This window comes from Necator americanus, chromosome V, assembly GCF_031761385.1.
Source record: "Necator americanus strain Aroian chromosome V, whole genome shotgun sequence".
Taxonomy (NCBI): Eukaryota; Metazoa; Nematoda; class Chromadorea; order Rhabditida; family Ancylostomatidae; genus Necator; species Necator americanus.
This window is the reverse complement of record NC_087375.1, coordinates 31,651,469-31,670,250: the sequence shown is the minus strand read 5'-3', so window position 1 is coordinate 31,670,250 and position 18,782 is coordinate 31,651,469. Positions and strand designations below refer to the sequence as shown.

At 44.3% G+C, this 18,782-nt stretch overlaps 4 protein-coding genes across 7 annotated transcripts; 2 read left to right on the top strand and 2 right to left on the bottom strand.

Moving 5' to 3' along the window:
• Nucleotides 1-3,289: 3,289 nt before the first annotated feature.
• On the bottom strand, nucleotides 3,290-4,904 carry RB195_015818 (uncharacterized protein; the record flags this gene model as incomplete). Of its 2 annotated transcripts, XM_064206708.1 has the most annotated exons (2): nucleotides 3,290-3,978; nucleotides 4,493-4,904. In XM_064206708.1, the coding sequence occupies 2 exons, from the start codon at nucleotides 4,902-4,904 to the stop codon at nucleotides 3,290-3,292; spliced, it is 1,101 nt and encodes a 366-aa protein (XP_064062589.1). The 2 variants fall into 2 exon arrangements, with proteins under 2 accessions (XP_064062589.1, XP_064062590.1); XM_064206709.1 differs by lacking the exon at nucleotides 3,290-3,978 and having other exon boundaries at nucleotides 4,431-4,904.
• A 1,570-nt stretch (nucleotides 4,905-6,474) lies between these two features.
• Nucleotides 6,475-6,948, top strand: RB195_015817 (uncharacterized protein; the record flags this gene model as incomplete). Its single annotated transcript, XM_064206707.1, has 1 exon — nucleotides 6,475-6,948. The coding sequence occupies one exon, from the start codon at nucleotides 6,475-6,477 to the stop codon at nucleotides 6,946-6,948; it is 474 nt and encodes a 157-aa protein (XP_064062588.1).
• Nucleotides 6,949-7,481: 533 nt separating this feature from the next.
• Nucleotides 7,482-8,015, bottom strand: RB195_015816 (uncharacterized protein; the record flags this gene model as incomplete). Its single annotated transcript, XM_064206706.1, has 1 exon — nucleotides 7,482-8,015. The coding sequence occupies one exon, from the start codon at nucleotides 8,013-8,015 to the stop codon at nucleotides 7,482-7,484; it is 534 nt and encodes a 177-aa protein (XP_064062587.1).
• A 9,125-nt stretch (nucleotides 8,016-17,140) lies between these two features.
• On the top strand, nucleotides 17,141-18,752 carry RB195_015815 (uncharacterized protein; the record flags this gene model as incomplete). Of its 3 annotated transcripts, XM_064206705.1 has the most annotated exons (4): nucleotides 17,141-17,192; nucleotides 17,250-17,575; nucleotides 17,646-17,921; nucleotides 18,021-18,752. In XM_064206705.1, 4 exons carry the CDS (start codon nucleotides 17,141-17,143, stop codon nucleotides 18,750-18,752), a joined length of 1,386 nt encoding a protein of 461 aa, XP_064062584.1. The 3 variants fall into 3 exon arrangements, with proteins under 3 accessions (XP_064062584.1, XP_064062586.1, XP_064062585.1); XM_064206704.1 differs by lacking the exons at nucleotides 17,141-17,192; nucleotides 17,250-17,575; nucleotides 18,021-18,752 and having other exon boundaries at nucleotides 17,667-17,930; XM_064206703.1 differs by lacking the exons at nucleotides 17,141-17,192; nucleotides 17,250-17,575; nucleotides 17,646-17,921 and having other exon boundaries at nucleotides 18,447-18,752.
• Nucleotides 18,753-18,782: the final 30 nt, after the last annotated feature.

Genomic DNA, 18,782 nt, shown 5'->3' with positions numbered 1-18,782 from the left:
AATGAATCTTTGAGAAAAATTAAGACGAAAAAAACATTCCATTAACACACTAGTGCAAGGCACGATGACCACAATTATAGAGACTCCCAGCGGATCCACAAGAAAAACTTTCTCAAAGCCAATAACAGCACATTTCGGTATAGTGTAAAAAAAGGGAGCGGGGTCATCTGACGATTGTTGTTTTGAAACAAGTAACAAGTTTTGAACAACTCGTTGACGACGCCTTCGACCGAGAAGTGCGACGGAGAAATAAATACATCAAAGGGGAAGGTACGATACTCACGTGATAGCATGAAATAGGGCTGACCGCAGACTTCGTGGAAGCGACAGCGTCGCTCGCGCGTTCGCTTCACTACCAACTGATCATCGATCGAGTACTATCCAAGCACAGCGTTCGGTCGATAATAACCAATAGACTCAAACGCGCGAAATCATTCCGTGTAAGCAGAGGAAATTACAGCAGTGTATCACCCATATCACGAAGAAGTGCGGATGCTCTTGAAGTTCATCTTGGACGAGTTAGTTCTCACACACAAAATTGAGAAACACATCCAATCGAGTCGACACCACGCGTGTGGTGCAAATCTCGCGCCGACTGTATCAGCTCAGCCGTAGGACGCGACATGCTTTTGCTTACGGTAAGGCGGAAGGAGGAGGGGGATATAAAATGTGTCAGGTGGGGATAGTGCGTACTGTGGTTACGAATGAGTCGCTATCAACCACGTAAGCACAATTACTAACTAATAGCTGCCGGCAAGATGTCATGAAAAGTGTGTGTGTGAAAAGGCTTGTTTTCACTTTCTGTATTGAAGTGCGCTTTACTGTATTGCACTTGAAGTCTACTGTAGTTTTTATTGCAGAAACGGGAAAGGGCTTATGGCTAGTAATTATAACTAGAGTTAATTAGAAAAGCCAATGCAACAGTTGTGAATATAATGAACTGAGAGATCCAAACAACAGCAGTATTTAAAGCAATTTGTTGCAGGGTCTAGTTCCATCTTACGAGAAATAATAGCTCAGATATACTATGAAAAACACCCATAGTTGGCTCTTTGATGGAAAGGCAACGATTCGACGCTCGACAAGGGTTAGAGCACGGGGAGGAGGGGCAAGTACAGAAAGTGTGTGAGCATTCTTCTACACAATTCATTCTTTCCATGACCGCGACGTGTTCGGATGTCGTGAGTGACGCGTCGCGCGGACACTTCGCGGTCTTCAAACACAAGCAAACAGTCGACAGACATAAACACCTGCGGTTATATCCTTCGGTGCACCTATGATTCATACTGCTTCATTAGTGAGGAAGTGGAAGTTACCTTTACCCATAGGTACAATCGGATCACACGACATGGAGCACATACGGAATTGCGTACGCGGCTTCTCTCGAGGCAGTGCGGTGGAGCGTGGCAGTTAGGAGCGTAGTGAAACCTTTGATGGCACCACGCATCGCTGCAGTTTGCGACGGTTCCATCTCGTTTAAAACTGCTGCCTCCACAGCGCCGTTTCGAGAGCGTATGCAAATGCATCGTGCTTCATGTCGTTTTGACCAGACTATACACTTTGTGATGCATGTTGTTTCGACTCGATTGTAAATGGAGTGACCCGCAAAGCAGCATGGTGTCAGCAGTCGGATCAAAACGACATGAAGCACGGTGCAATTGCGTGGGCGGCTGCGCTCCAAGCAACGTGGTCGAGATAGCGGTTAGGATTGAGATAGCGATTAGGATAGTGTTCCTAGACAGTGGCAAACTATAGCGATGAGTGGTGTTAGAAGGGGTCCCGGCTTGATCCTAACCGCTTCGAGAGCAATCGCTTACGGAACTGGGCTGTGCATCATGTCGCTTAGTCCCCACTAAAGGTTTAAACGAAGGGGATTTTCACGAGTAAGTGACTGCGAGCGGTTGGAAATCGTTCGAATTTATCCAGTATGCAATAAGTCCGGCCATTTTAAGTCTGCTGTAGTTGCATACATGTATTTCAATCGTCTATCCATAAAGAACTACAACTATAGCAGAAATCAAGGTTCACGTGTGTTCTATGCTGCATTTACCAATTCCACTTAAACACATCTAAATTTCGGAAAAGAAGTTTAAGTTTTCATATTTGTTCTCTGGCCAGTATTGCTACTATTAAGGAGTCCCATAAGCAATCAATAATTATAATTAATAAATATTACTGTGGAATACTTGCTTCAGTCTAGTTCGGAGCGTGAATGCAGAAAGACATGTTTTCAAATGCGTCTCTAAATATTGTGATCCAAACAACAGTAGTATTTAAAGCAATTTGTTGCAGGGTCTAGTTCCAACTTACGAGAACTAATAGCTCAAAATTTTTATGAAAAACTTATAGCTAGGTATTTCTCTTTAATTAAAATGCAAACGTATGATAGATTGGGGCCGACAGCAAGGAACGCTTGGATAACAGTCAGAGAAAACCTGTGAACTGTCTAGGATGCAAACCTTCTTCCCTGTGACAGCGCGAGCCCGAATTCCGTGCCTGTGACCGCGACGCAGACACGTACTGGTCTTCAGAACAAACATAAGCACTGGCTGCGCTCAGCAGCAGCGTGGTGGAGATCTCGGTTAGAATCTAAGTGGAACTTTGGGAAACTGCAGGAATGGTGTTAGCAGGGGTCCCGGCACGACGTTTCCATTCGGTAGGGCTTTCCCAAGAATATAACGTGGTGATAGAATCAACGGGAAAAGAGAAAATAAGAGAGTAACTTTGAAAAAAAAACTAAAGATTTTGTATTTATGTTTTCTTGTTTTGCCAACGAGGTTTAGGTGAAACTTTTTATTGGCCTGACGTTTCGACAAACTCGTCTTTTTCAAAGGCTTGAAAATGGTTCGAGGTCTTTGATACTATGCATCAAACTCCTCCTCTCTCCTCGCGAACCCTCGATATTGTTCCAAGTACACCACGCAAGACCTAAGAAGGAAAACAACTGACCAGTTTCACCGACTATCGGGGTTGGTAAACTACCGCCTTCTTAAAGATTGTCACCAAGGCGAATGAGATCTACGCACTGTGCAGTATCCTTAAGTGCTGGATAACGTTAAGGAACTGCATGTGGGGCAATCTTATAGCTCACAGAGTGTTACGAACGGCAAGAAGTCATTGGTAGTTGATAAGCACTCATTTTTGTTATTCATGGACGGATTCCTGACTGAAATCCAGAATGCTTCCAATGCCTTCCTAGCAGATATTTCTTTTTCGTGGGCTAATATCGTACATTTCACTTCAAACTCATTTCCATCATGCTTATCATTTATTTGGCGCCCTAACGGTGTCATCGAACTCCCTCGCCTTTTACCAATATTCCCACCAATACCACCAAATTTTTCCAATATTCCTTGATACGCACGTTCAGCATCCTTTCAGTTTCTTCAATATAAATGGCGTTGCACGTTAGGCATTGGTAAATAACTTCGGTGTTCGTGCAATCACCAGCCTTACCGAATGGACAATATTCTGACCCCCATTGCCTATCGTAGAATCTATTGCGAACTAACTGTCGCTTGATGCTGTCGTTCGAAATGTTCACCAACACAACATGCAGCTGTGCCCGCAAAAGAGTCCGGTGTATAGCAGCAGTCAAGGAGTCAGAGACGAAGGGGATGCACAAAGGAATTCTACCATCACGTGGGATCCTCATTGTGTTGTTCGTAGCTCGAGATTGGGTGTTAGATTTCAATCTCGAGTAACCGTATGGACTAGCTATGCTTGTGGCTAGTTTTAATGATTCCTCCCGTTCTCTATCCCCTGTGCACATTGCTGTTGCGGTTTGACTATATTTCGGATAACTGCCTTGTTCATGCCATTGGGATGGGCTGACTTTGCAGAAGTGCGAAAGTTCGACTTTCCTTGAATCTTGGCATAGAGATTGCAACTTGTTGATAGTCGAATTTAAGCAACAGCCAAGATTGTTAACAAAATTTATTACGGCTAACGTTTCGGCGTTGTCGCCTTCGTCAGAGCCTGGAAAGTAAGAACATTTGCAATATATCCTCTCAAATGCCTCATCCAGAACAAGTCATCATCCCCTAGGATATTACACCCGGAAACAAAAACCAAAAAAGCCCAAATCGTTGTGCCTACCTTAGTAGCCGCGTTGCCGTGATGTTAGCGGATATCCGCGTGGTGCTATCGCTCCGCTGATACTAATTAGGATGCGACCCGCATATGACCCCGTAGATCAAACCCGCAAAGGTCTTGATACAGAGCCAGCTCGTTCGTCACGACTAAACACTCGTCCTTTCTATTCATTTTTGGACCTTTTGCATTTATCCAAAACGCTTCTAAAGTTCTGCGAGCTATAATTTCGGGTTCGTACGATAGAATTGTGACAGCTATGCAGAAAGGAACGTTTTCATGACATTGTCTGCGGTGAACTCCGAGGGGAGTTGCTGCATTCGATTGCTTCATCCCCCTTAGATGTTCTTTAATGCGAACACAAAGGGGCGCCCTGTTTCGCCAATGTATTGGTCCCCACATGTTTTGTACGAAATTAGATAGACTACACCAGAGACCATGCAGTCCCCTTCCTTCCCGAATGGGCATATTACACAGTCTGGAGTGAGACAGAAGCGGTCGTACATTCTGTTTCGAACTAGTTGTTTTTTGAGATTTGTTGGAGGTATTTCCACAACTCTCACTTGGTCCTCGAGACCGCATTTCACCAGACTAGCCCATATAGCTTTACTCGGGTCGTCGGTTATGAAGGGCAGGCAGAAATTGATCTTATTCGACTCAAACAGTGTGGCATATTCTTGCTGCGCACCAAGATCTGGCCTACGTGCTACATTACCAATGTAACCGTTAGAATTCGCGATGCGTTGCGCTAGGTTGATCGCATCGATCCGCTCCTGGACATCTGATGTCACCCTTACGGCTGTCCTAAACATGTTTTTAACCAGAGATTTCTTAGTTTTCCAAAGGTGAGCGGAAAGACAATGAACTAGAATGTTTTTGCTGCTAGGTTTTCGAAACCATCGTGTCTTTCATTCACCATTGGACTACTGTATTTCTACATTGAGGAAGGACAGCCAATTTTCTTTGGGTTTCTCCCTTGTGAACCGTATGTAAGGGGACTGTTGGTTTAGAAGCTCGAAACAAGTGTCCATCTCGTCTTGAGTGGGGCATATAATCCAACAGTCATCAATATAACGGCAATACAGGAAAGGTTTCCGTTCCAGAATGGGTTGTTCTATTTTGGACATGAATGCAATGGCTAGTGTGGGAGCTAGTCTTTGTCCCATGGCCAATCCCTTGACCTGTCTATAGTAGTTGCCGGCTCAACGAAAAATGGAGCACTTTAAGCATTCATCCAGGAGCGTCATAATTTGCCTTATGGAAAACCCGTGCAAGTCTAAGGTGTCCCGATGTTCCACGAGTAGCTCGAACACAGCTTGCATTGGAGTGCCGTTGGAAACATTTGTATAAAGCGATGTGACATCGAAAGATTCGATGACACATTCTTTTTCTGAACGCGCTCTTTTAAGCTACTCAATGAACATGTTGGTGTTGGATAGATGCGCGGGAACATACTTGAGCAATGGTGCAAGTATAACGTTCAAAAGCCAAGATATTCTGTCCGTGGGGCCACCTACGTTGCTTATGATAGGACGTACTTTGAATACATCAGAGTCTTCTGAAAGGAAAGCAAAGGAAGAGAGTTTGTGTGTATTTATTAGCAGGTATAAAACTGGGCAAGTAGGAAGTTCGTATTTCAGCATTGTGATCATTGTTTTCATAACAATCATCATAAGCGTAGGTGGCCCCACGGACAGAATATCTTGGCTTTTGAACGTTATACTTGCACCATTGCTCAAGTATGTTCCCGCGCATCTATCCAACACCAACATGTTCATTGAGTAGCTTAAAAGAGCGCGTTCAGAAAAAGAATGTGTCATCGAATCTTTCGATGTCACATCGCTTTATACAAATGTTTCCAACGGCACTCCAATGCAAGCTGTGTTCGAGCTACTCGTGGAACATCGGGACACCTTAGACTTGCACGGGTTTTCCATAAGGCAAATTATGACGCTCCTGGATGAATGCTTAAAGTGCTCCATTTTTCGTTGAGCCGGCAACTACTATAGACAGGTCAAGGGATTGGCCATGGGACAAAGACTAGCTCCCACACTAGCCATTGCATTCATGTCCAAAATAGAACAACCCATTCTGGAACGGAAACCTTTCCTGTATTGCCGTTATATTGATGACTGTTGGATTATATGCCCCACTCAAGACGAGATGGACACTTGTTTCGAGCTTCTAAACCAACAGTCCCCTTACATACGGTTCACAAGGGAGAAACCCAAAGAAAATTGGCTGTCCTTCCTCAATGTAGAAATACAGTAGTCCAATGGTGAATGAAAGACACGATGGTTTCGAAAACCTAGCAGCAAAAACATTCTAGTTCATTGTCTTTCCGCTCACCTTTGGAAAACTAAGAAATCTCTGGTTAAAAACATGTTTAGGACAGCCGTAAGGGTGACATCAGATGTCCAGGAGCGGATCGATGCGATCAACCTAGCGCAACGCATCGCGAATTCTAACGGTTACATTGGTAATGTAGCACGTAGGCCAGATCTTGGTGCGCAGCAAGAATATGCCACACTGTTTGAGTCGAATAAGATCAATTTCTGCCTGCCCTTCATAACCGACGACCCGAGTAAAGCTATATGGGCTAGTCTGGTGAAATGCGGTCTCGAGGACCAAGTGAGAGTTGTGGAAATACCTCCAACAAATCTCAAAAAACAACTAGTTCGAAACAGAATGTACGACCGCTTCTGTCTCACTCCAGACTGTGTAATATGCCCATTCGGGAAGGAAGGGGACTGCATGGTCTCTGGTGTAGTCTATCTAATTTCGTACAAAACATGTGGGGACCAATACATTGGCGAAACAGGGCGCCCCTTTGTGTTCGCATTAAAGAACATCTAAGGGGGATGAAGCAATCGAATGCAGCAACTCCCCTCGGAGTTCACCGCAGACAATGTCATGAAAACGTTCCTTTCTGCATAGCTGTCACAATTCTATCGTACGAACCCGAAATTATAGCTCGCAGAACTTTAGAAGCGTTTTGGATAAATGCAAAAGGTCCAAAAATGAATAGAAAGGACGAGTGTTTAGTCGTGACGAACGAGCTGGCTCTGTATCAAGACCTTTGCGGGTTTGATCTACGGGGTCATATGCGGGTCGCATCCTAATTAGTATCAGCGGAGCGATAGCACCACGCGGATATCCGCTAACATCACGGCAACGCGGCTACTAAGGTAGGCACAACGATTTGGGCTTTTTTGGTTTTTGTTTCCGGGTGTAATATCCTAGGGGATGATGACTTGTTCTGGATGAGGCATTTGAGAGGATATATTGCAAATGTTCTTACTTTCCAGGCTCTGACGAAGGCGACAACGCCGAAACGTTAGCCGTAATAAATTTTGTTAACAATCTTGGCTGTTGCTTAAATTCGACTATCAACGGGCTGACTTTGCGTTTATCAGTATGTTTTTCGAGCTTTCTTTGCGATACCATTTCACACTTGCAATGCCATTGTGTAGTTTTATTTGAGCATTCAAATAAGGCAGCCATCCATCTTTTGGTTGTTCTCGAGTGAGTTTTATGTACTGCGATCGTTCATTCAGAATTCTAAAGCATTCGTCCATTTCGGATTGCGTTGATGCTATAATGAAGCAATCATCGATATAACGGCAGTACATCTGTGGGAGACGTTCTATCACTGGTTGTTCTATACTGCTCATAAAGCAAACGGCAAGAACTGGAGCAAGGCTTTGGCCCATAGCAAGTCCTCTTATTTGAGAGAAATATTTTCCTGACCATTCAAAAAAATTGCACTGGAGGCATTCGTTGATCAGGATCATTATGCGTTGCTTGCTTAGACCAAAAGTTTCTATACTACGGCCGTGTCTATCTAGCATTTCAGATAACGCTTGTAACGCCTGTTTGTTTTGGACGTTTATGTACAAAGACGTCACGTCAAATAACTCCATGACACAATTTCGTTCGAATCTGGCATTTTAAGACGTTCAAGGAATTGTGAACTGGTTCATAGATAAGAAGACACTTTTGGCAGTAGTTGACTCACAATTTTATTCAGAAACCAAGAGATACGGTCTGTTGGTCCTTTTATACAACTTATTATTGGCCTGATTTTACATGTCTCCGCTGACATTGAGCGTAGGTCGCTGCTGGAAAGCTTGTGCGTTTTAATCAGGCTGTAAAAAACGGGGCAGTTCGATGTTTCTACTTTTAACCTGCTCAGGAATCTTTCGTCAATCCCAGCAGTCTTACCGACGCTCATCCAAACGTGGTTCAGACGTTTATATTGTGCAGTAAACTCTTTTTCTGTTAGTCGGCGATAAATACTATTATCCATTAAATCTCGTTCCGTTATTTCCCGATCTAGTGTTTGTGGCATAACAACAAACTCTCCTCCTTTGTCGCTCACCGAGATACACAGTGTCCCGTTAGATATTAGTTCTCGAAGTTCTCGGAACCCTTGCCATTGATGACTTGTTAAGTTTCTAGTTTAAAAACAGGTCAGTTGTTTTCCCTCTTGCTTGATGTACTTGGAACAATATCGAGGGTTGGCGAGGAGAGAGGAGGAGTTTGATGGGATATGCATAGTATCAAAGGCCTCGAACCATTTTCAGACCTTTGAAAAAGACGAGTTTGTCGAAACGTCAGACCAATAAAAAGTTTCACCTAAACCTCGTTGGCAAAACAATAAAACATGAATACACTATCAAATGCCGAGGCTTCCAGAAGAGAGGTCTTGGAGATTGTTAGACACTGAAGACATGGTCGGGCAAACTGAGCTTTGCTGAAATTGCACGAGCAGTTGCGCTCGGTGGAGCCAGCGGCTGCAATAACTCCATTCGCGCTGCAAAGTTGAAGGGGGCTGGCGAGCCTCGGACAGCAGAGGTGTGTTCTATCTACTACTCTATGCCTAAGATAGAGGGCTCTATCTTTCTTTACTCCTTGGAAGCTCTACTGTTAACATTTATAGCATGCTTAACACATCGAAGTGAAAAAATCGACAACAGACATCAACGTCTCAGTCACACCTGTACGAAAAATTGCACTCTTTATATGTGCGAAATCTCCAAATAGTGAAAATTGAAATATGCAAGAACTGAAAAATTCTTGCGAGGACCACAGAAAAGAAAACTAGTTGTGTCGAAATGAGACTAAGAGAGATTAAAAGTCCATCAACATTCTTCATATGTAATGCATGATCCCACAACGGATCGGAAGAATCCTTGCTCGCACACACATCTGGGCTTGCCGCAAGTGACTTCGCAATCCTAAAATTGAATAAAATAGAGGTAACATGATAGACGTGAACAACGTTGCAGTTTTTGAAACATTCTATGTCTACAAAACTCAAGTAACCCTGTGTACGGGAGAATAATTTTGATCACGTTCGCCTCCGTAGTTTTTCGGCTTGAACAAGCGGGCGCCGCAATTTCTCTATCTATACTATCGCCTACGAATGATGGTTAAAATGGTTACTCCTCTCGCGAAACAAGGAAAAAGAAGCATTTTTTCAGGAAATAAGAAAGATCTCAGCAGCGGGTCGAAGTTGTTCATGTTCATGTAGTGTGTTCAATGCTGTGTAGGAGACATTCACCACGGCTCTGATTCAGAGTTTGGCGTTGAAGCGTATTACGTGTGCGACCACTTCATTTTGCTTTCCTTGGCAAATGGGGCAGCTTCTAAAACTTCGGTCGTTGACATAAGGCAGAACTTCGAAATCTCGTCTCCCATTTCCGGGCTCAGTGTCAGAATCTCAAAGGAATCAGTGATCGGCGTCCCCATTTTCTACCTTCTTACAAGGTGTCCAGAAGTCCGGAACATTGGTTATGACACGCAGCATGGTGTTGCTTCAAAAACTGAGCACTGAGGTTCGGATATTCCTGATCTTCTTCACTACATCCTTGATGTTCTTATCCACAAAACAAGCAGTTTTATACTCTACTTAGAGGTTGCATCATTTTTCATCTTTGTTCTCCAGACCAGATATGCGTAACTGGCGCACTCGGTGTTAGTTACATCGAACAGAAGTGGTGCATCGGATACATTTCCGTTTCTCGTAAACATCGTCCTTTGTATATTCAGCTGAAAACCGATCTTTTTAAACACGTTTCTCCATTCCACAATTCGTTCTGCTCGGATGATGCTAGATCTTATCAAAACGATGTCATTAACAAGGCACAGATGGTGTGTTTGCCGGCTATCGATTTTCGCTCCCAATTCGTCTCATTCCAGCTTTTGCACTACGTTACGTTAAGTTAAGAATGGCGTAAACATTTTAAGTGAGACTGTGTTAGACTGTCGGACCCCACCTTCTATTTCGATGACGATGTTCTTATAGAATAGTTGAGTTTCGTTCGCGAAATTATTGTACAACTCTCAGAATACCTCTATGTGAGCTTCCGCCTCATTTAAATCTAAGATCTTCTTTAAGCTGATGAAAGTCAGAATCAGCGGCATAATGTGATTTCTCAATATCTCGATGAGTTTTGAAGGAGTGTGAAGGTGGTTAATAGTGCTGAATCTTTTGAAACCTCCGCTTGCTAGCATGACCATCTTCTATCTATAATTTTCCACGCCCGTTAAAGATCGCTCTTGTAAAGAGTTTATGGATGACGGATAGTAAGGAGATTGGGCGAAGGTTGCCGATGTCATGTGGATTCTTGTGAACAACACAACTTTACAGGTCTTAGACTTCTCAAGAACACTTCCTTCCGACAGGTGACACATAAAGATCCTTGGCAAGGTGAATGATCCCCTCTCGAAGCTACTGGCATGGCGAATACTCTTGCTTTTTTTCACCTTCAGCCAAAATTGCTACTTTTCCCTTGTTAGGGTTTTCTTATATAGCCCATTTCATTAGAGTATCCCAGATTTGCATGTGTGCTAGCCAGGCAAAGAGGTCCCTGTTAGTAGGAGTCCTGAGATTTTGCTATGAAAACTTTGGAGCCTTTTCTTCTTTAGTGCAAAGAAAAATGTTGATCTAGGAAGATTGTGTCTGGTTCCGTGAGGAACCTTCGCGTAACGGCAACATTTGTCAGGAAAAATGTCTTAATGACGACTAGTGGTCTATTTCATTGTGATGGTCTCCACCAGGTGATTCCCACGTCCAGCGTAAAAAAAAAGACTTTTGTAGCTGCGAATTTTCACGAACGGGTTTTGTCGCAATGATGAGCTCGGAGCTGTTCTCATCCTAATGGTTCCACTGTAGGGCGTGGGTTTTGATGTGCGTTTCCTCAGGCATTCCTTCGGCGACCAATTTCAGTCTCGAAATCACCTTATAGAAGGTATCATCTCTGTAGAATATTTGTAGGCCCACATAGAAAGCTTCGACTTCTTCTTTTTGCAACTTGATGTTGGAGCGCAGGGAAGAAGATAGTCGAAGCCGTTGAACCACATCTTTTCTTTTGATGCGCAAGCGTCAGATTCAGGCCATAAGTTGTTAGAGAAAATCGATTTTTTTGGCCATACTTGTGTTGACGAGGATACCAACTGCAAGAACTCCTCCACTTTCGCATGTTCTTAATAACAATTCCTCTCCAGTTTCATATACGTTGTTCAATAGGTGGCGTCGTCTCGTCAGTCCGATAACATCGTACTTAATCATCCTGACTTGCATCATCAGATCTTCAATAGACTCCTTCGATGTAATCATACGTTCATTGTAAATACAGGTCGTCATCTGCGTCCCATTCCGTTTAAGTATTCGAGATGACTCCTATGATTCCGCCTTTCCAGGCGCTAATGTACCGCTACTGCTATTCCTCCGGAATCAGAAGAATCCCTCTTATTGCTTAAAATTTCAAAATGACATGGACAGGTAGACCGCTTGTAGTCCAATGAGTTATAGGAGAACATTTCTTCCTCTCGGAGTGGACAGGTGGAGCCAATTATTGGAGGCGACACTAAACCGCCTACCCAGCACCACCCAGGCACTCGACTGCACGCTTATTTCCGCACCGACTTGCGGGATATAATAATATTATGAGCCTATATTGGCACAGCAGAGATAGAGAGTCCATTGTCTGAATTCAACTGTCTCAGGCCCGGTACAGGATCCTGTGTGCAACTATGGTAGAACAGCGACAAGCTATCAGGGAAAACTTTTCATTGACGATGGCGTAGTCGCCTGGTGCATCAAATGACTCTCACGTCCACTGTAAAGAGCCGGGTTTCTGGAATCGTGAGTTTCCACGGATGGTTTTTGTCGAAACGACAAACTCACAAAGTCTCCTCTTCCTATCCCTCCTCGTCCCCCTGTAGGCTGTGAGTGCTGTGAAATTCCTCAGGCGTTTTTTTGAGACCAACAATAGACCTCTCTAGAAGAAGACTAGAAGATATGTCCTTTTCGTGTAGAACTTCTCTGGGCCAACAAAGAAAGCTTCGACTTCTCTGTCGTACCTTAGAAAAAAAAAAAGAAAGAAAAAGAACCTAAACGACGTAGGTAGCTGGCTTCAAACCACATCTTGGCAAATGTCTGAGTACGTTTTTACTTGTTTGTAAAGGTCGGTGTTCATTCCTACACTCATGTTGACAACTCTCACCACCCAACTCATCTACTGTCGCATGTTCCCGACAAGGTTATTTTCGAGTTTCATATACTACCTTCAGTGAATAACGTCGTCCCGTCTCAGTCAGTTCGGTGATGTCGAATTCATTCTACCTAGCTCACAACATCACGTCTTCAGTGCGCTTTACCGATGCAAGCAAGCGTATGTTATATGTACGATCAGCAGCAGATTCTACTCCCTTCTCGTTTTGGCAGCCTTGATAACCATAATTGCTGGCGCTGCCGTACCTGGCATTCCACCAGAGTCAAGGTACTCTCATATGTTATTGTACTGAATTTAATTTAAAACATACGCGGTGGGTGCAGGTCTCCAGTTCAAAGCGAATGTGGAAGGACCCTACGTCCTCCACGTCCAGAGTAGACAGATGTTCCTTATTTTTTTGAGGCGTCTTTATTCCGCTTTCTCCTGCATCTTCCACTTTATAGCACGTTTTTGACAGGAGTCACGTCCAGGATACAAGGTCACTACAACTCAATAACGGCAGAACAGACGCAAAGTTCGTCCTCCGAATCCACCTGCGTGCGAGGGCATGCGCAAAGTCGCGATTGGCCCACTGTTTAACCGGCTGTGATCCCTCAAGTGGAATGGAAAAATGCTCTCTAATTTCAAGCACACCGTTTACAATCATAGGTTAACCGTGCGCTCAACATAATTCGCACCAAGCATACAATGGGATGTTCTCGACAGTGGGTCGTAAGAAGTTATCATGCTATATAATAACGGGCTAAGTCTATCGTGTGTGTGTGTGTGTGTGTGTGTGTGTGTGTGTGTGTGTGTGTGTGTGTGTGTGTGTGTGTGTGTGTGTGTGTGTGTGTGTGTGTGTGGGTGTGGGTGTGGGTGTGGGTGTGGGTGTGGGTGTGGGTGTGTGTGTGTGTGTGTGTGAAACAAAATTCCAGAAAAGGGGTCTGACGGTTCCACCGGCGTCGAATTGGTGCGTTAGCGCCATAAAGCTATAAAACGGGGTGCGACGGGTCCCACGGCGTTGGATCGCTGCGACGGCGTCGTGTGGCTATAAAATGGGTTGCGACGGGTCCAGATCCGGATTGGTTCGTCACGGTGCGAATAGGTGAGTGGAAAGGTGCAGTAGTATCGCGCAGTTACGTTGTGTGCATGACGCAAAAGGTAAATTGAGCACTGCAACCGTTTCACAGCCGCGGCCAACGTGTGCGTTGCTTTTCACCTCTGTGACTCCTACGCTGGTCTGCCTCATCTTGGTAACATGCCCACTTTAAAAAGTGGAAACACCCATGCAAACGGCTGCGTAAATAGTAGCGAACAGTTTGCATGATCTGACGTGGACTTTATCTTTATCAGTAGGATTGTGTCTTTCACGTTATTTTATGCTAAAACATCATTCTTTGATAACTGTTGGAGGAAGACAGGAAGATAACCCATGCCTTGGATATTGCTTTCAAATTGTGTTTATATTATGTTGGTACCAAAGGACAGTTTATAAGCTGAGGTTCGAATAGTTTTTAAATGTAGAAATAATGCTAAAAGAAAGAGAACTATGAAATCTCTCACCCAAATTTGCAAAAAAAGAAAGATGGCGTTTTTTTGCAGAAAATTTCACTGTTATTAATTTCCATTGATCAGTGATGGGGAGATAGGGGAAAACCACAGAAAGTCTGAAGTCCGGGTTTAGCCGGAGGTTCAGACTGGTATTCAATTAATTGAATAAATAATTGAAATTAAGTATTTAATTGTCTTTGAAATGAAATCGTGTAATATTCAGACAAATGGTTGATGAAGACTACAGACCTATGCCGCAAATACAATTTAGCCAAAATAAGAAAAAAAAACAAGCCATAAAATATTTTTAAAAACTTGTATTTAACCCTTCCAGTAACGGAACAAGTTGTTCATGAGCTAATTTTCACGGTGATCTAGATGGCATTCTCTTGCTGCTTTAAAATGTTTGAAGACGTCTGGTTCGCTCTACTCAGACTGACAAAATCATATTCGGTATCTAATGTCAGCTGTCAATATTAGGAAACAGCATGAATACTCAAATAAATATGACGCGTTTTAATGAACTGAAATGACTTGATGAAAGTTATGAAGGTAACGAAAAAGAAGATAAAGCAAAACGAACGTAACTACCCAAAAATATTGTTCTTCTTGAAAAACTAACTATAATACCTATCCATTTTAAATATTACAATTTTCCTTGTAATAATTTTATAAGGTCGTGTATACAGGTCCGATTGTTACCTGCACGTGGTGGCCTGCTTCCACTAGGCTCGATCAGGCTTCTCTGTATATGCGATGAGATCATACGAGCTTTATAACCTGCACTGTTATATGGCGCAAGTTTCCTAAAATTGCATATCTGCATGCGCCGCTTGTTACATTGCAAGAAGCAGGCATCAGAGGACGCTCCCTCATCCGTATTTAAAAAAGTTTACAATACACTGTGCTGATGCTAATGAGAAGAAAGCAGAAGACTGCACAATAAGTGCGAGGGATGACTACAACAACCTGGTAGAGGAGTTTGGGTTCAACGTCGACAGTATACGCCTTTTTACGATTGGAGGAATACATACAGGACTCAGCCATTCTGTTCTTCTCAGCTTTTCGGTTCCAGAAAAGGACTCGAGGAGTTCATTCTCAACCGAAGTCCGAAGTGGCAATTCTAAAGAAAGAAGAACGCAGGAAGAAATTTTACCAACATATGTAGAAAAATATTGGTGTGCGGACCAAGAGCTTGCCAATTGTATTCGTAATGGTGCAAGGAAGAGAGTATGTGGGAATAAATTTCGCGTACTATTCTGTATGTCTCGACCGCAATGCTGAGTTTGTTGAGCCTGCCACAGAGAAAGTTCATCGTCAGTTGAGATGTGATCGCGAGAAGAAATAGACGTCAGGAACGAAGAAGTGTGAAGTGGCGTGAGAGGACAAGAACCTGAGAAAAAAAAGAACCTGTGCCTCTACTGAGACAGTGCAGCGATGAGTTTGTTTACCTGTCCTCAACACTGCAAGAGAAGCCGACCTTGCCAACCTAGAGGGAGTGTTTTAGCGCTTGGTGAGCTGACAAGCGTTATCACTCCCTGAAGTCGTGCATGTCCAGCAATACATGTTCAGCGCGGTCAGCGGAACCACTGTCTGAACCGGAGGATCTGGTGTTCGTAGAAACAAGAATTATCGAAGATTGTCCATTCAACATAAAAGAATTCCTGACTCGCAGAAACACTTTATCATAACTCCTCTCCACATGAAATCTTTTGTGACGGATGCCACGAGCTGCAGAGGAATCTCATTGGTGAGAGTAATGTAGAAGTTCTTAGGACGGATCTTCCTGGAATGACTGGTATGACTTATCAAAATTCGTTAAGAGACCACTCACGATGAACAAGCCTGCTTTCATCCTGTAGTATCAACGAGTGACCGAGTGTTTTGTTTGTCATCAGTGTTGTCGAAGTTTAGCAGCGAGGGTCAAGTCTTTTCACTTAGCCTTTTTTGGTTTCGAAGCTTTTTTCGATTCTCCTTGCTGAGGCTGTTTTTTTGAATCCGCTATGCGGTTGTGGTATTTCAAGAAACTGCGCTCGCCTAATCGAGAGCATGAATCGAGGAACAACTGCCGCTGTTCGGACTGGACCGTTCAAAAGAGAAACCAGTTGAACTTGTGGACGAGTGCTGTGTTCTGAGCTTCATGCTGAAAAATGACAACTGTTCCTGGTGAGTCATTCAGTAATGATGCATTAAGGCTAGCTCTGCATTCAACGCTTTAACGAGAAGTCTCTGGTCAACCATCATCTTCAATGGAGTCAAACTGCGAGTTTGATCATCCGCAAATTGAACCATCACAAAGTATGAGTAGGAAACGTTGTAAGCGTTTTCTACCGTGATGGAGAATTCCAGCTGCGCGGAAAGGAGCTGCTTTGATTGATGCTTGACAGTTTTTTCTACTAGTCTGTCATAACGAAGAACTTTCTGCAAAAGTGAATACGGCGTAACGAGGGATGGCAGGAGGAGGATATCAGCACCTCGCCTCGCCTTTTAATGTAGTTGCAGAAAACGTCTCCTTTTGTGCCACTTTAAAAGAACTAAGTCGTCCTGTCAAAGTAAGAGTGAGTATGCCAACCTGGACTGGGAGAAAAACACCCGTGCGTCAAAGAGAGTTTTATACCGCAATGGTGAAGGGAGATTTGAAAGAACTTGGCATCGACAAGCAGTTTCGGCGAGACGTAACATTTCATAGAATATGGAGCAGCGACGGATGGACACATCTTCTGGAAGATCGAACAGGATTGGCTGAAGCACGTTCGGTGCCGCGGTGAAGATACTGATAAGCAGTGTTAGGATCAAGTAAGTCAACTTAGTATGTATTTTGGGGATGTATTTTGACGCCTGGCGTAGGAGAGTGCCGCAGCGCAGTATAAGCCAAGTTTTACTGAGCGGACAGCGGTCCCTGAGATAAGTGAAATTTTTGCATTCAGCGTACAAGAGTTAAGTGAGCATATTTCTCATTCAATATTTAGTTAAGTGAGCGTATCTCTCATTTAATAATGATGATTGATTTGCATCCACGGATCTCCCTCACTAGAGGGATCACAGCCGGTTAGTCGCGAGACTACGTGGCGCGTCCCCGGGTGGCGGATAGGGGGCTAATCGCAGACCAAAAGCGACCTTGTGCTTGCCCAGAGACGCAGGTGGATCCAGGGGATGGACTCCCTGTTTCTGCTAAGCCAGGACTGACTCATGACATTGTATCCCGCACGTCGGTCCGGCCAAAAGCCTGCAATCAAGCGACTGCTAGGCGCAAAGGAGGCGGTTTGGAGTCGCCTCCAACAAATACCTCCACATGTCCACTCCGGGAGAACGGAAGTTCTCCCCAAAAACTCATGGGACTAGAGGCTTGCAACCTTCCCATGGATTATAAACTTTATGCAAAACACAGTAATAGAAAAGAGTCTCCTGATTCCGGAGGAAAGCCTGGTACGGTAGCGCTATGTAGGACGGGGTTGCAGGAGGGAGTCTATAGGCTACCGAAACGAAAAAGGACTAGGATAGGAAGCGGCCATCGAAGATCTGATGATGCAAGCCAGGAAGATCAAGTACGACGTCATCGGACTGACCGAGACGAGACGACGTCACCTTCTCAACGCCGTATATGAAACTGGAGAAGAACTGTTCTTAGGAACATGCGACAGTAGAGGTATTGGTGGAGTTGGCGTCCTCGTCAACACGAGTATGGCAAAGAACATCGACTCTGTTGAACAACTTACGACCCGAATCGGACGTCTGCGGATGAGAAGATGTGGTCCAACATCAGCTTTGACTATCTTCGTCGCTTAAGCTCCAACATCAAGCTACGAAGAAGAAGAAGTCGAAGCTTTCTATTTGGACCTGGAGAAGTTCTACCGAGAAGATAATGCCTTCTACTAGGTCATAATTGGCTATTTCAACGCCAAAATTGGCCCAAGAAGAACGCCAGAGGAAGTTCACATCGGGACCCACGGCCTACAATGGAACGACCAGGGGGAGAGGCTCTTCGAGTTCATCACGACGAGTAAGACCATCCATGGGAACTCGCAATTCAAGAAGACGTCCTCTTTACGCTGGACGTGGGAGTCACCCGATGGAGGGTACCGTAATGAAAAATTCCACATCATCGTCAGTAAAGGGTTCTGCCTGACGGACGTCGCTGTTGTGCCAAAGTTCTATACGGGGTCGAACCATCGCCTCCTCCGAGGAAGATTTTCCTTCGCAAGGAGTGAAGAGAAAGCCACCAAGTTCAGAGAGAGAAATCCCAGGACTATCATCAGCTGGGATCTCTTCGCTACGCTGGCCGGCTTTTGGGAAGATTCTGCAATGGACAACATCGACGAGGAATATGACCGGCATGTCGAACACCTTCACGACTGCGCGAAGAAGGCTGAGAGTTTTAAAACCACCAGGAGGCGCCTGTCTCTTGAAACTCTTGAGCTGATACGCCAGCGTGGAGCAGCACGAGCCGCAGGGAACCAAGAACTCACGTCCGAGCTCGCAAGGCTTTGCAGAGAGGTGAAAAAGGAATATCTTAAAGAGAAAAGAGCAGTATTACTGCCTGAAGCTGCAGAGGCAGGGAAAAGCATCCGCTATGCCCGTCGAGACTTCGCAGTCGCAAGACGAGGATGACTGCTCTCCGGAGCCCAAAGAGGACAGTCA